Here is a 16322-nt window from a genome sequence, read left to right as displayed (position 1 = left end):
GACTCTGGGGATCTGAAAGCATTCAGGTGGCCAGGTGTTGTCCTCTGCAGAGGATAAAGGTAAAGGTACCCCTGACCATTAGGTCCAGTCATGGATGACTTTGGGGTTGCGGCGCTCATCCCTCTCTATAGGCCGAGGGAGCTGGCATTTGTCCGCAGACAGCTTCCAGGTCATGTGGCCAGCATGACTAAGCTGCTTCTGGTGAACCAGAGCAGCGCACGGAAATGCCGTTTACCTTCCTGCTGGAGCGGTACCTATTTATCTACTTGCACTTTGATGTGCTTTCGAACTGCTGGGTTGGCAGGAGCTGGGACCGAGCAACGGGAGCTCACCCTGTCGCGGGGATTCAAACTGCGTCTCTTGCAGAGGATAGCCCCTCTGTTTGAACGGCTGTCCAGCCAATATATGGTTTAAAGGTAAAAATAAAACCCTAAACAGAGAGAGAGGGAGGGGCTTTCAAGTTGTCCTTCAACAGTCAGCACTTGGACACTGAACAGTAGTACAATCTTATGCATCTTTACCCAGAAAGTAGTCCCACTGAGGCCAGTGGAGCTTACAGTACTTCCAAGTAATTGTGCATTGAATTGCAGGCAGATCCAAATATTATAAAACCCCTTAAGTCTCTAGTGATCTCTTCTTCCAAGGGAGGCTAATTCCTGGTAACTTCTCATCATTCACAGTGCCTGTATAGGACCATCTGTTGTAACTCTGTACATGAGCTTTAAAGGTTATATTTCCTTGTACATTGACAGTCTGATCCTATGCATATTCACACCAAAGTTAAGTTTTGATCTCTTTGGTGCTCACTTGCTTGCACTAGTGACTGGTGCTTCCTGGGTAGGGTAGGGAGGAAGGCAGAGAGGTCAACAGTAGTTGGATCCAGAGCCAACAAGAGGCAGAACCAACTAATTCTAGTTTGGTCCCCATTCTTCTCCCTGCTGAGTTATACAAAGGCAACATCAAAACTAAAGAGGAGGCAGTTGACAGACAGGGCTGCCTGCTGGACTCGTTGTAAATAAGAAAGCAGGCAGGTGGGAGCAGGCTGAGAGTAGGCAGAGGTTGGTGGGGCAGTGCCCCATTTGCCCCAGTGGGGCAGCACCCAATGCTTGCCATAGTTTCCAAGACATGTGTCTTTTGGGGCCATGCTCCCATGCGCGTCAACGGACCCATGCAAGAGCACAGTGCAAAAAAAAATGTCTTTTGGGGCTGAAATCTCCCAATTAAATTGGGAAAGTTTAGGAGTTTGGCTTGCTAGCCCATATGTTTGGGCTAAACAGCTGTCCAAGAATGAGGACAGTTTTGATTACTCAAGACAGGCTTATTGTCACTGTGCTATGCAAAGTGCACACTTCAAGTTCGCCCCACCCAAATCAAACATTCCACCAGGATGAAAGAACACAACACACCAATACACAATCTCAAATAATACACATGTCTCTCAATAAACCATTGATCTTGTTTAACCCACACTGAAAATCTCCTACAACCCGAGTGCTGTCTTGTGGTACCATTGACTGCCCACAGACTAAAATTACCTCAGAACGGCTCATTATACATCCCCTAGCCTGTCTTTTGGTGACAATTCTCTCTGCACACATGCAGAGACAGTTCTTGAGAGGGGACTATCCATCATGATGCAAGTACTACAAGTGAACCCAAGCCGTAGTTCAGTGGTAGGCAAGGGGGTGTCCTCCAGTTATGGAGGGACTACAACTCTCATCAACCCCTACTGGCTGATGGGAGTTGTAGTCCAAAATGTCTGAAGGGTGTTAAGTTGGTAAAAGCTGGTGTACACGAACAACTGAGAAGCAGGGTTTCTGATAGATGCTGGCTTCTTTCCATATACAGAGGTACCTCGGGTTACATACGCTTCAGGTTACATGCGCTTCAGGTTACAGACTCCACTAACCCAGAAATAGTACCTCAGGTTAAGAACTTTACTTCAGGATAAGAACAGAAATCGTGCTCCGGCGGCATGGCAGCAGCAGCAGGAGGCCCCATTAGCTAAAGTGGTGCTTCAGGTTAAGAACAGATTCATGTTAATAACGGACCTCCAGAACGAATTAAGTACTTAACCCGAGGTACCGCTGTAATCAGTAATCCTGCTATGTATATATGTAGGCTCTGGGCATTTCTTAAGTCCACACCCACCCATAACATATAGAAATGTTGTCCTGTCTGCTCTTATATTAAAAGTGATGATGCATTTCTGTTCCCAGTTTCACATATGTTTGGATACTACCTATGGAAGACAAGAGTTCTGATGTTTATTGACGAAGACACTGCACTGTTCTCCTCTGCTTTCCAGAGCAATTCTGGGCATCTCCTTTTGCCTCCAGAGTCCCACCCTCAGAAGTCAGGCAGCAGAACGACTGTGAGGCGCGAGCCTTCCTGAGGTAATTTTGCTAACAAGCAGACAGCTGGTGGCATTTTCTTAACTGTGCCTTGAACAATTTGGAACAGGTTAGCGTTAACTGTGTTATGAGAGACCACTCAATATATGTTTAAGTGAGAAGCAGGGATTTGGGAGGGAAGCGGTAGGTTGATGTTATTTGTAAAGATTTATTATGTGGCGCTCAGCTCTCACCTGTGGCTCCTAGTAGCTGACAGCAGCCACACTCTGGGACATGACTTTATAGGATCTAGAGTCCATCAACATCTGAATGGCAACAGCCAGGTTCTCCATCCCTGGTCTAAAGTTATAGGGATTTATAATCACTGGATGTAGTTGTTTCATTTAACTGCAAATCACCATGACTCTAAAACAACTGTAAATCTTTTAGACTTCCCTTCTCCCCTGCATTAAGATGGGATAGACCGGTGATTCGCAACCCACTGCTATTATTACACTAGCCTGTGAGGGATATTCAGTACCCATATTCCGGGAGGCAAAAGCCACTGTAGTTTTTCTGAACATGGAAAGCAGAGATGTGGCTCTGCTGTGCTCTGCTTGTTCGAGAGATGTTAGCTTCAGAGCATTTTTGAATTGTCAGTTTTCTTCCGACAAGGGAAAAGGGCACTGGAGATTTATGGTAGTTTTGTAAAAAGGAAATAATAAATCAATTTGCTCGTAAGTTCCAGCTTGCCAGTGAATGAGAGGCAAACAGCAACCAGAACAAGCAATGTCAGTACTAAAGGAGTCTGACCTCAGGGCACAGAGTCTATCCACAGTTGACTTTCCATGAATCATTAAGGTCAGCAGAGTGGGAAGACAGGTGTTTCAAAATCTGTTTTACTTGCAGATTTGTGGGTTCCCCCCCCCCCCTTGTACTAGTGCATTTCATAGATTGTGGCGTTTGGAAGGGACCCTGAGGATCATCTAGTCCAACCCCCTGCAATGAAGGAATATGCAGCAGTCCCATATGGGGATCGAACCTGCAACCTTGATGTTATCAGCAACACGCTCTAACCAACTGAGCTATCCAGTTGTTCTATCTTGGCATAGTGAATTTGACAATGCCCATTGCATACCGGTTTGGTATCCATAAGGATGAAGGGCAGTTTAAATATATTTTAAGCAATAAATTAATAAAGATAGGGAGATTGAACTCCTGCGGGAGAATCCACTACTACGTTCTTGGCCAGCTCTCATTCCTCTCCATTAGACTTCCACAGAGAACTCTGCAGCCGATTTTCCTCACATGCAGGAGAGGGGCCGTACTTTGACATTTCTTCCTCAAGACAAAAAAAAATGTAGCAGGTTAACTCCAAATTCTACAAATAAGAAAGCTACAGCTCAAGCATTTCTTTTAGAAACTATAGCTGTGGCCCTCCAGATATCTTAATTCTATTTATTAAATTTATATCCCCTCCTTGCTCCCAAAGGAGCCCCAAAGTGGCAAAAACCAGGTTGTTGGACTCCAGCTCCCATCAGCCAGTGGTCAGGAATGCTGGGAGCTGGAGTCCATCATCTGTATTTCAACCCCCCCTTTTCATTTCATTAACCTTACACAGTGCCACACTTAAGTATGTGTGTATCTGTGAAAATCAGTATCTCACTAAAATCAGCATCTTGTGCTGTCAGCCATGAATAAAACCCATTCAGTGGATTTAGGGAATCCATTCTTTTTTTGTTAGCCTCAGCCCCCTGAATCTGCCGCATTTGTAAATATTGATCTACCTATCAGAGGTGTGGTAAGGACTTCTGAGATAATGCACGCGAAGAATATGAATATTCCTATGTTTCTGTTATAATACCTTCCCTTGAAAATGCCCCAGTCCCTATTCCCAACCATGATCCACATTCAGTTTTTAACAGCTGGGTTGTTGGGGGGGGGTTGTGTGTACAAATAATAGCCATACACACATGTGATGAGTGACTTTGGTGCACCATTGGCTAATTTCTGGTGGGCTATCTAATGCCTGCTGTTTGCGGGTATTCTTGCAAATAATTCAGGTTTTCTCTCTGATCTGATAAGGAAAGTACTTCCTACATTCTTAAGCCAGGGTGAACACTTGGGATCACTTAATACAGATGAGGGACGTGGGTGGCACTGTGGTTTAAACCACTGAGCCTCTTGGACAGGCACCCCCAAACTCGGCCCCCCAGATGTTTTGGGACTACAACTCCCATCATCCCTAGCTAACAGGACCAGTGGTCAGGGATGATGGGAATTGTAGTCCCAAAACATCTGGAGGGCTGGTTTGGGGATGCCTGCTCTTGGCCTTGCCGATTGGAAAGTTGGCAGTTCAAATCCCCACCACGGGGTGAGCTCCCATTGCTCTGTCCCAGCTCCTGCCAATGTAGCAGTTCGAAAGCATGCCATTGCAAGTAGATAAATAGGTACTGTGGTGGCGGGAAGGTAAACGCCGTTTCCGTGTGCTCTGGTTTCCATCACGGTGTTCCGTTGCACCAGAAGCGGTTTAGTCATACTGGCCACATGACCCAGAAAGCTGTCTGTGGACAAACGCCGACTCCCTTGGCCCGAAAGCGAGATAAGCGCCGCAACCCCATAGTCATCTTCGACTGGACTTAACCGTCCAGGGGTCCTTTATCCGTTTACCTTTTACTTAATACAAATAAGCTAGTAAGAGGTCTTGAGTATGCATTGTACTTTTGCAAACATAAAGCACATTGGTGGAACACAGGGGGAATTCTATTCTTTTTTATATTAAAAAAAACCTGACCGCACAAGACCTGAAGTCAACTCATGGCTTCTTCAGGCACTTTGCCACATTCCTTTGCCAAGGGGGCCTGCAAACTATAATCATCCTCTCACATATTCATGCTTTCGACAGCACTGGATGGGCTCGAAGTTCTCCTCAGAAAAGGGTATCTTTCCCAAGGTGTAAAAATAACTGCCATTGTTGATTTGCATTCATTAATTCCTGTCTGAATTCAGAATGAATACATGTTGGGGGAAATTATGCCAACTATATTTGCTCAAAGGAATAATGGATGTGTGTGGATTATGCACATCACAAAATGCATTAATTCGTCTGTGGAAATTGGGAGCTGCCTGCTGCTTTCATCTTGAGGAAAGAGAGAGGTGCTGGGTCTTTGGCCTGCTTGAAAGCCATACCTCTGACCTGGATGATGTCGCAACTAAACCCCAGAAGAATCAGGGCACATCAAAGACTTTGGTTACTCAGAGGGAGAGAGGGAGAGGGAGAGGGAGACACTCTGCACATTGTTAATTCATATGTTCCAGAACTGAGATATGGTGGGGAAATGTGTTCAAAGGGACAAATTATATTTTGGAACCCACCTATAACTCTCTATGTTACCAAAGCAATGAGGTGACATTTCCTATGACTTCATCCCATGACTTCACAGGAATGTTTGGAAGCTCCATCCATGTTTGTGGAGCCTATTATACTTCATCCAAACAAGGGGGACACCATTCACACATGCTTACATCACTGTGGGATCCACTTCCCCAACAGTCTTCTTGTGCTGCTACAATATATGTATGAATACCAGCAATCACATAGCCAGAGCCAAATATTTGGGTCCTTTCTGCCCAATTATATCTCAGCCAAGAAAGTGCCTGACAATCAAGCAGAAAGAACCCATGGGATCTGCCCTGCCCATGCTGCTCCAGATTCCAGATGTTAATACAGTGGCAGGACCCAGGCCAGTGTTTGAAAAGCTGTTGGCCTCTGGAGCCTAGGTTACGGGCACCACAACACAAAGTCTAGTCGCATTATTTCCCCTCTTCCCCCCCAATTCTGCCATACTTTCTATTTATATTTTTGAAACACATGAACTAACACACAGTTCACATCAGTGACACATTGTCAATATCACATTTTTAATAGCAATTCTTAATTGGACACCACAGACGTAAATGGGGCTTGGCCCCTGCAATCGTGGCCAAAACCATAAGTCAGTTGAATAATTGATATTTACAAAGGCTGACATTTTTATTTTATTTTATTTTAATTACAGTGGTACCTTGGTTCTCAAACGTAATCCATTCTGGAAGACCGTTTGAGTTCCAAAACTTTCGAAAACCGAGGCGCAAAGGGGTGTCTGCAAATTCAGTTGAGAAAATGTAAAAACACGCAGTGGAAGCCGTTCGACTTCTGAGGCATGTTCGAAAACATAAGCATTTACTTCTGGGTTTTCTGAAATGTTTGTCAATGGAGATGTTCTAGAACCAAGGTACCACTGTATAATAATTATATTATATTATTATTGTTATGTAAAGTGTTGTGCTAGATTTGAACTCACATGCTTTTGGGGGGGTGGGGAGGCAAAGCAGAAAAGGGAAGGGAGCAGCCAGCTATCTCATTTGCACGCAGGGCATAGAAGCATTTCTCCTCCTGCGCCCTCAGTGGTCAGTGGTGACAATTTTCTTCTGGAGTCTCAAATCGCCACATGTGGTGCCAAGTCTTCTCAAAGTGCTTGCAATCTGCCAATCCCTGGTTGCAAAATGTACCTGGTGCCTGGCTAACTTCGAACCATGCCCAGGACACATCATTTTCTGGAGAAATGTGTGTTCTTGAGCATGGGTGTGGGGAAAATACTGCAGAAGAGCATAAGAATACAAGAAGACAGAGGAGGTGGAAGATGGGCATTGTGGCTACTAGCATGCCTCATCTGAACTTCAGAGCATGGGAAGTCACCCAAAGATATAAAAATTGTTTTTTTGAATTGTATTATGATTTGGAATATTTTTAATGTGGTTTTATTGGATTGTTAAAATGGAAAATTTAATATTTTTTTTTTTTTTAAAGAGGAGGCGGAACATGGGCATTGTGGCTACTAGCATGCCTCATCTGCAATTTGTGTCCCGTATTTATTCCACAATTATTATTGTCCTCCACTACTACGACCATCACCAGGGAAACATGAATGTGTTTGAGAGATGGAGAGATCATTTTCCTGCAGTAAAGTTATACCTAATCACATAGCAGAAACGTGCTCCAATCTCAGCAGTGATGTTCTGTTTTAAGCTTATCTGACACGAATGCCCTTGTGTTTTCCTTTTGTTTGTGAAAACTATTGGTTTGATTTCAATTCAGACTTTGCATTTTTAACATAGCTTGTGATGGTGCCTCACACCAAAACTACAAGTGAGCTTAAATGCACAGTTGCAGCCAGCAATGGCAACGATTTGTTCATTTCCCTGCCCACCCTGCTTTCCATAATGCCTAGGACAATTTCCCTGTAACCGGATGTCACAGTGTCATGCATTTTCCCACTAATGATGTGGGATGGGGAAACCACAACACCACCGTGTCATGACATGGGTAAGCTGTCCTAGATGTTACAGAGTGTGGAATAAAATACAAGGCTCCTGTTTTGAACACTTTGCACCCGACTGACCAGCCTATCAAGGCATACCGTCAGTCCATGCCTGGTGCCAGCAGTCAACTATATCAGTCACTGGCCAGGGCCCCCAAGAATTTGGAAGGGTCCCTCACTGACCTGACCCAGTCATGCTGCCATTCACCCCCCTCCCCATTGATCCAACCCCCAGGTGCTTTTCAACAGTGGGCAGTGCACCTTACGATCTGCTTGTGGCAAACGGAGGATTGCGGCAGGGACAATGCCGGATTTTGCAGGGACCTTGGCATAGGTCTGGTGATGGGGCCCTCTACTTCCCCTAAATCCCACCACCACCACCAGGTCAGAGTCCAGTTTCGCTTGTGGCAATGGCAGCCGCAGATTTCTCTGCCACTGTTTTTGCTCTCAACAAGGATATTCTTCAGCTCTGGATGGAGTAGCAGCACTTTTGAAAAGGAGCCACACTCCTCTCCCAACAGCCCTTTTAAGTCGTCAAAAATGTAATGCTCCAGCCTATAGGATGGGTCACAGGAGTCGACTCCTAGGGGCCAAGGTCCCTTCGGGCCCCTTCCCAATAAAATATTTGAGAAGGCTGCCCCCCCCCCATTGATGGGCGTTGCCATTCAAATGGTGTATTGTGATCGAATACACAGGGCTGGACTTATCTACCCCCCCATATTTTATTCAAGTTGGCACCCCTGATTTGTATTTCGTTGATCTGTAGTCTAAAACATGAAAATTTCATAGATCTGTGAGCTGCCAGGGCACTCCATTTGGGGTAACTTACAATGACAGGCGACCATCATAGAAGGCAGTGAAGCTTATCTCCCATTCAAAAGTGCCTCTGCCCTGGGTTTGGCGTTGAGGCAGGGAGCACCACAACAGTGGCAGCAGCAAAAGCACAGAGGTGCTGTCACCATCACAAGCAGGGTTGGAGCCTGCCCTTCATTGTGTGTGCAAGTGTTGGGTTGTGGGGTGGGGGCACCCTGCCAAGGGTCCTCCCAAGCCTGACACCGGTCCTGCTCTAGTCCTCCTCGTGCCGCAAGCAGAGAGCTGTTGAACTGCCCAAAGCTGCCCTCAGAGCAAATAATTTCGTAAGAATGCGCTGAGTCGAGCTACTTGCTATAGGGGAAGGCTTTGAAAATTGGGACCACCAGTCAATGACCTGTTCCGAGGTGTATAAAAATATAATATTCAAATAGTCAACACAAACAAAAGCCAGCTAGGGAGCCTTTGCAAATGCGTAGTGTTTTGTTTTTTTAATTGGGTACAATCCGTCCCGATATTTCTGAAGAGTTGCACAACCTCGCATCCCATTATTCCAGCACCACCCATGTCACATGGAATGCGGAGCAGAGCAGTGGCTCTCACGTTCTTTGCTGAAAGTCTATCAGGGATTTCTCAATGGGAAACTCAATAATGGTAGCTCAATTTTCATAGAATCATAGCATTGTAGAGTTGGAAGGGACCCTAAGGGCCATCTAGTCCAACCCCCTGCTTTGCTGAAGGGCAGCTTGCCCCCAATGCCAATTTTCCCGTCGACGTACAACCAGCAGGCAGACCCTTAGTTCACCACTTATGAACAGTCTCTGGCCCAACAAACCATGGCAAGGCTCACCTGGCCAGACTATGAATCGCTAGAATGTGCCCCAAAATCCTCTGCAGTGTGTAGTGGTCATAAAACAGATACTTAAGAACAGCTCCCACCGGCTTTCCACAGTTGCCAGGCCTCCAGTGCTCCAGCAGGGTTCACGGTTAACACCTCTTAAAAAAAAAAAAAAAAAACCAGGCTAGCCACTGTTTCAATTTCCCACAATGCTCTGGAGTCCCATTATGTCTGGGGCATTATGGGAAATTAACAGAGCAGCTATATGGAACTGCCCGGCGCTGCTCAGAGTACTGCGGCTGTCTCCTCTGTTGGAAACAAGGTTCCACCACAGTCCCCCCACCCCACCCACACAAACTTGCACTTAAGGGCTCCTTGGAAGCTGTGTGGAAGAAAAAAGGCATTTCCTGAAGGTCAAAATTCTGAAAGACACCAGGTTAGAGTACAAAGTAATATTGCTGGTTTCCAAATACAGTATGTGAATCTTTTGCCGTGGCATTTTGCCTTTCCTGAAATGCTACACAGATTTCTTGGTGTGTGTGGAACAAAGCTACACACTCACAAAGAGAGAGAGAAAGAGAGAGAGAGAGCTATCAGTTGCCCTGATAGCTTCAACTACACTTCCTTCCTTGTAATCAGGGACATTGCATGTTTAGCGGGGCTGAGCGGAGATTCTAATCTGTGTTAGGGATCATTAAGTAATGGAGCAGTTATCACAGATTAATTAACCAGGATTTATTTATTTATTTAAAAGATCCCATCATGAACAGCACTTCGCTCCTCAGCCTGCTCACTCCATGGGTTACTCAGAGGCTGGGGTTACTTGCTCACACACAAGCAAGCAAGCTGGCCAGGGAGTCTTGGACTCGAAAGCTGGGCTGGCGTTTTTTGAGGCGCTCCAGCAGAGAGGCAAAAAAAGCCGGGGGGGGGGCAGTGATGGAAGAGGAGGAAGAGGCTCTGCTCCCGGCTTCACACAATAAAACACACAAACACAGACTCCGTACCCACAGATGGGAGAAAGGGGAGGGGAAATTTAAAAAGAGAGGGAGTCGAGACTCCCCTTCCTCTCCCAGTCTCCACTGCCCATACTGGATCAGAGCACCCCTAACTCACCCCCGGTTTCGCTGCCCACCCCGTGGTTGGAAGGCTGGATGAGGAAGAGAAGGGGCAGGAAGAAGAGGAGAAGGAAGAGGGGATCTTTTCTCCCCCCCTCCCATTTGCCAGTCTGGTGTGTGTATATCCCCACTCTTGCCTCTGCCCTCTTCCCTTCAACGCCCCCAACCACCACCACCAGCGTACCCCGGGGAGTGGAAAGTTGAATCGAGGGGGAGTGGGAGGGATCCAGAACCCTCCCCCCCTTCTGCCCACTCTAGGTCAAACCGCAGCCCGCCTCTTACCTGCAACCCCCTGCTCCGGGCTTCCATCGCTCTGCAGCTCAAGTCGTCCCCGTCCAGTCCAGAAATCTCCTGCAGCAGCCGAGCCAAACTAAGCTAAAAGCCAGGCGAGCCGCCGCCGCCGCCGCCGCGGCAGCCTCCTCCCCCGGCCTGCCCCGCCCCCACCTGCCTCCACTTTATGTCTTGGGAAGGGTCTGCCTACAGGCAGCCACGGGTGGCCTCTTCCCTGCCCCCCAGCAGGAGATTGCAGGGGCCCCTGCAGTTTAAGAAGCAGGCGGGGACACTCCTCCCTCTCCTACGCACACCTGAGCTGGAGGCGAGGATGTTCACATCGCCCAGGACACCGCTCTGCGGTCACCTACCACCACCACCACCGGCTTTTGAACGCCATCTGATTTGGGCTTGAGCACCGTCTCTCTCATTTCACCCCACTGTGCCCCAGTAAAACTGCTCAAGTTCCAGCTCATACCTGACTCACCTGGACCCATTTGTTCTGCAGGCGTAGGAACAAAGGGTGCTGCTTGAGTCAGACTGCTGGCCCATATAGCGGAGCATTGTCTCTAAACTGGTGGGCAGTGGAGCTCTTCGATTTCAGACAAGGTTTCCCCCCCCCTCTCTCCCCCAACCCTACCTGGAGATGCCAGCGATTGAAGCTGGGACCTTCAGATGCTCTGTCACTGAGCTACAGCCCTTCCCCATCGTGCACCTGTTGGCGGTTTACTGCACACCTTGTAGGTCACAGATGGAGAGCCTGGTGCTCCCCAGATATTGTTGGACTACCTCTTTGGCCCTTGGCTCTGCTGGCTGGAGCTGATGGGAGTTGGCATCCAACCACACCTGGAGGACCACAGGTTCCCCGTTTTTGCTATAGGTGGAGAGTGGGGAGGTGGCCTGGCTGTGCCTTTGGGGAGGGAGCCATCATATAATAATAATATTTTAATAATTTATGATTTATACCCCATTTGGCTGGGTTTCCCCAGCCACTCTGGGCAGCTTCCAACAGAATATTAAAATACAATAATCTATTAAACATTAAAAGCTTCCATAAACAGGGCTGCCTTCAGATGTCTTCTAAAAGTCTGGTAGTTGTTTTCTCTTTGACATCTGGTGGGAGGGTGTTCCACAGGGCGGGTGCCACTACTGAGAAGGCCCTCTGCCTCGTTCCTTGTAACTTGGCCTCTCACAGTGAGGGAACCGCCAGAAGGCCCTCGGCGCTGGACCTCAGTGTCTGGGCAGAATGATGGGGTGGAGACGCTCCTTCAGGTATACTGGACTGAGGCCGTTTAGGGCTAATAATAATAATAATATCATAGCTATTCAACCCCATTGCTTCTCTCTGATGGGCCTGTCTTTGTGTGTGTGATGTAAACAGAGTGCAGTCTTGAAGCACTACAGAATTAGAATAACGAAAGGGGAGAGAAGGACGTGTTGCCAGTGCAATAAAATCAGCCTATCTGCCTTGAGATGAACCAAGTCTCAGCTGGCCACCGAGTTCCAGTTTTCTGCTCTGGGGCAAGATCCCTGATGAACCATCCAAGATTAAACGTAGGATCTCAAACCCAACCTGAGACTAAAGCCACACAGTCTCTATTAAAAAAAGAAAATCATAATTACATCAATGTGTGGTGCGTTTTAATGGTGCCCAACATCTGCCATCTAAGGCTACTTCACACTCTGCCTAATGGTTTGACCTTCCCATAGAAGACCTTCAAGAGGAGGTTCCAGACGCTTCAAAGACCATCGATTCACTGCTGAACTGCCCTATTAATAAATTTCTCCTGGCATTTGGCTTAAATCTACAGTCCTATAATTTGAAGCTGCTGCTCTCTGTCAAGTTCTTCAAGTGGAAGTGGGAAATAATAGGGTAAGCACTTGCCTATCTAGCTATTTCACATGAATGGCATTGCATTTAAAAGGTGCTTTAGAATTTCCACCATCTTTGGCTATTGGCCACGCTGGCTGAGGCTGATGTGAGTTAGAATCGAGCAACATCTGAAGGACTACAGGTCTCCCTTCCCCTGTCTTAGAGGATAAGGTGCATTAATAATTTCTCTCCACTTTGGGACACACTTTTAGTTGTCACCCACATCCTGAACCTACTCCCCTCCCCCCAGACTGAACACACACCGAAGCCAGTGTTTCCCCAACGTCTGATAAACGAGGCGTGTTTCCCCCTCCACGAATGAAAGGGCTTAGTTTGTAAAATCGAACGCTATGTACCTTCATAGGAGTATGCCCTCTGTGTTTCTGCACGAGTCACTGATCTGAGCATGCTCAAGATTGGAAGGAAGGAAGTTCAGAGTACTTAAACATGCAAAGAGGCAATGGGCAGTGGCTACTTTGATCCCCACAGTATATGATTGAAATAGTTCGTTTTGCAGGTACATGAGCGTTATTGTGCCCTGTCACACAGATTGCAATTTGCTGCTTCAAGCCTTTCCTCATAGGGCTTGTCTCCAAGACTCTTGTAGATCTCCTTGCAACTCCTCTTCCCAGTTTCACAACATTCTCCTTAAATTAGGGCCCCCCAAACTGAACAGACACGGATGGGACACGGGTGGTGCTGTGGGTTAAACCACAGAGCCTACGACTTGCTGATCAGAAGGTTGGCGGTTCGAATCCCTGCGACGGGGTGAGCTCCCGTTGATCGGTCCCTGCTCCTGCCAACCTAGCAGTTCAAAAGCACCTCAAAGTGCAAGTAGATAAATAGGTACTGCTCTGGCAGGAAGGTAAACGGTGTTTCCGTGCACTGCTCTGGTTTGCCAGAAGCAGCTTAGTCATGCTGGCCACATGACCCGGAAGCTGTACGCCGGCTCCCTCAGCCAATAAAGCAAGATGAGCACCGCAACCCCAGAGTTGGCCACGACTGGACCTAATGGTCAGGGTTCCCTTTAGCTTTACCTTTAAACTGAACAGAGGACTCCCAGGGTGGGAGTCTGGTTGTAGATTCTTTTTGCATGTGAAGCTTAAAGGAAAGAGGGTCTTGCCTCATTCACTTTGCAATGCGATCCTCTTTTGCTTTGCACTGCAGATGCCTCTCTTTCCGCATTAACATGATCAAACATCCTTGTAAATAGCGTAAGAAAGGCCCACGGCCATATTTAAGCTTCACATATGAAACGTGCTCTTGGAGCTACTAAGTGTGGAGCTGAAATTACCTCCTAAGAGTTGGATATTTTTGCATTCACTAATTTGAACCAAAAGGCCCCCTTTTTGCTACAGCATCACATGGTCAGCTCATGCTCAGCCCCTTTCAATTTTCAGCACCGGTTCTGCCCAGCCAGTTGGCTTTTGGAGCCTCGTTTTGGTCCTCCCCTTGAGCAGAAGTGTGCATTTACCCTTTTGCAGTTTTATTTTAAAGTTGTCAGCCCAGCTCTTCAAGTGTGTCAAGTTGCCTTGGGATTTTTTTTCTCCTGTCCTCTAAAGTGTTCACTAAATCCTCTCAGTTTTGTACTGTCTGTGGATTTTAGGAATGTGCTGCCCATTCCTTTCTCTAAGAAATGAGACAGATGGCAAGCTTTCTCTTAGAGCAGATGTGGGGAATCCCCAGCCCATGGGCCCAGTTAGGCCCTGCCAGGCTTCTCCATTGTAAAGTTTTTGCTCTCAAAGTTGGAAGGGATCCTAAGGGTCATCTAGTCCAACCCCCTTCAATGCAGGAATCTTTTGCCCAATGTGGGGCTCGAACCCATGACCCTGAGATCAAGAGTCTCATGCTCTACTGACTGAGCTATCCCGCAGGCTTGCAAAGCCATTTCACTGAAACCACACCCAGCTGCTCCACACCCCACATCATATATGACATCAATGTGTGGGGCAGGTAAAGACGTGACTCAGCTAAAGAGGCATTTGCAGGCATCCACGGATCAGCTGGTGAGTAGCACATGCCAAGCCCTAGCCATGCAAAGCACTGTGCCTGGGGCTTTGCAAGAGGCCTTGGCAAAACCCAACCACCAGCTTGCAAAGCTCCTTGCAAGAGCTGCAGAAGAGAACACTTGGCTGGGGTTTAGCAAGCCCTGGCGATCAGGAGATTGTTGAGTCTTGCTGAGCCCCTTTCAAGCACTCTGCAGGACAGTGTGTTAGGGCCTGATCAGACTCAGTTCAATGTGGATCATGAACCTCTTGGGCCTCCTTCGATCCCCCCTCGTCCATGTTGCATTCTCCAACTACTGCTGTCCCCACACTTTCTCCTCCCTAAATCTGGAGTTTTAGCTCTGCTATTTGGGTTTTCAAAGGATGGGAAACATCCGGAATTAGGGAGCAGAATGTCAGTAGTAGTTGGAGGAGAACGGCGCATGGACGAGGGGGAATCGAAGGAGGTCTAATGGGTCCACAACACCCTTAAAAGTGTGATAGAGACTATGCAAAAGTCCTCCCCCAGAGAGAATGCTGAAGGTATGACAGACACAATGCGTGTGATTTACCAACTCATCCCACTATTGTTGCTGATAAATGGAATGTTCAGGGTTGTGCGGTCCTTCAGGTATCTGCAAGACTGCTTAGCTTGCTCAGAGACAACAACAGAACTAAATAAATGAATGTAAACGATAGTTGTGGGAACCGTCTGGTCCTCCACCAGACGTTGGGACTACAACTCCCATCATCCCTGGCCATTGGGCTTGCTGGCTGGGGCTGCTGGGAAATGGAATCCCAATAACAACAGGAGGGCTACAGGTTTCCCTGGTGTAGGACAAACCATTCTGGATCCCTTGAAAAGGTTATTGTCATGAGCACATCTGCCCCAAGTAGAGAAGCATAGCATGAGTTAGAAAGCAGTCAGACAGCTAAGAGCAGTCGGCTGTCTCCTCCCCCTCCCCCTGACATTGGGATGTTGATAAGACGTTAGCAGAGAGCGAGATGGAGAGAAGCCAACTCGCTCAAGAAGCACAGGCAGGCTTGGAAAGCAGGAGGGGTAGCATTTCCTCACTGGAAGAGGAGGCTATTAATTCCCTGGGTCCAAGGAATAGACGTATGGGAAACGTATTAGACAGGAAACAAACCCAGAAACGTAAGGGTTATAGGTTCAGGATATTCTGCAGAACCAGGAAGTGCTCCTCAGAAGGGTCAACTGAATCGTAAGGTATGGAAGCTCCGATAGAGCGTCCGAGACTGATTGTTTGTTTTGCAATAAATCTTCAAGCTAATTACGACTTGTGTGCTGCGTTATCAAGATGGCAGCCTGGGCTCCTGACAGTTATGATATCAAAATTTTGGATAGTTGTGAAGTATTATTTGTAGCACATATACGTAACGATGTATTCATTTTGCAACAAAAGAAGCAAACAGTAGGGGTTGTGTACAAGCCACATGTAATTGTGCCTCCATCATACCACCTCCACTCTCCTGAGAAGCTGTTGCCTATTTGCAGTCTTTGTTTTACAATGAAGATGTGAAACAGAAGCAGACCAGGAGCCTGTGTATTTGAATTATTTTATGTTCCCCTTGTCCCTTGGTAGCCCCAGCTCTGTTCCTACTTTCCTCGCCATTCTCCTAACACTCTTTGGGGAGAAAAGATGGCACATTTGTTTGTAACACGATGCTATCTAAGTGGAACAAAATGGACAGGCAAGTGATTTCTGTAGAGCAGTAC

General features: G+C 47.2%; 1 protein-coding gene across 2 annotated transcripts in view; it reads right to left on the bottom strand.

Annotated features, from left to right (window-relative positions):
* Positions 1 to 10860, bottom strand: part of LOC309517800 (corticotropin-releasing factor receptor 1) — a 60816-nt gene extending 49956 nt beyond the window's left edge. The window contains exon 1 of one of the 2 annotated variants that reach the window (XM_082197348.1): positions 10739 to 10860. In XM_082197348.1, the coding sequence (XP_082053474.1) occupies positions 10739 to 10765 (27 nt within the window). In that variant the 5' untranslated portion in view covers positions 10766 to 10860. The remainder of the gene's footprint in view (positions 1 to 10738) is intronic. The other variant, XM_082197350.1, reaches the window with a different exon arrangement.
* Between the last annotated feature and the right edge of the window lie 5462 nt (positions 10861 to 16322).

Source organism: Podarcis vaucheri, assembly GCF_965113315.1.
Source record: "Podarcis vaucheri genome assembly, chromosome: 13".
NCBI lineage: Eukaryota > Metazoa > Chordata > Lepidosauria > Squamata > Lacertidae > Podarcis > Podarcis vaucheri.
Note: the sequence above shows the minus strand (reverse complement) of the source record. Positions and strands in the feature narration are given on the sequence as shown.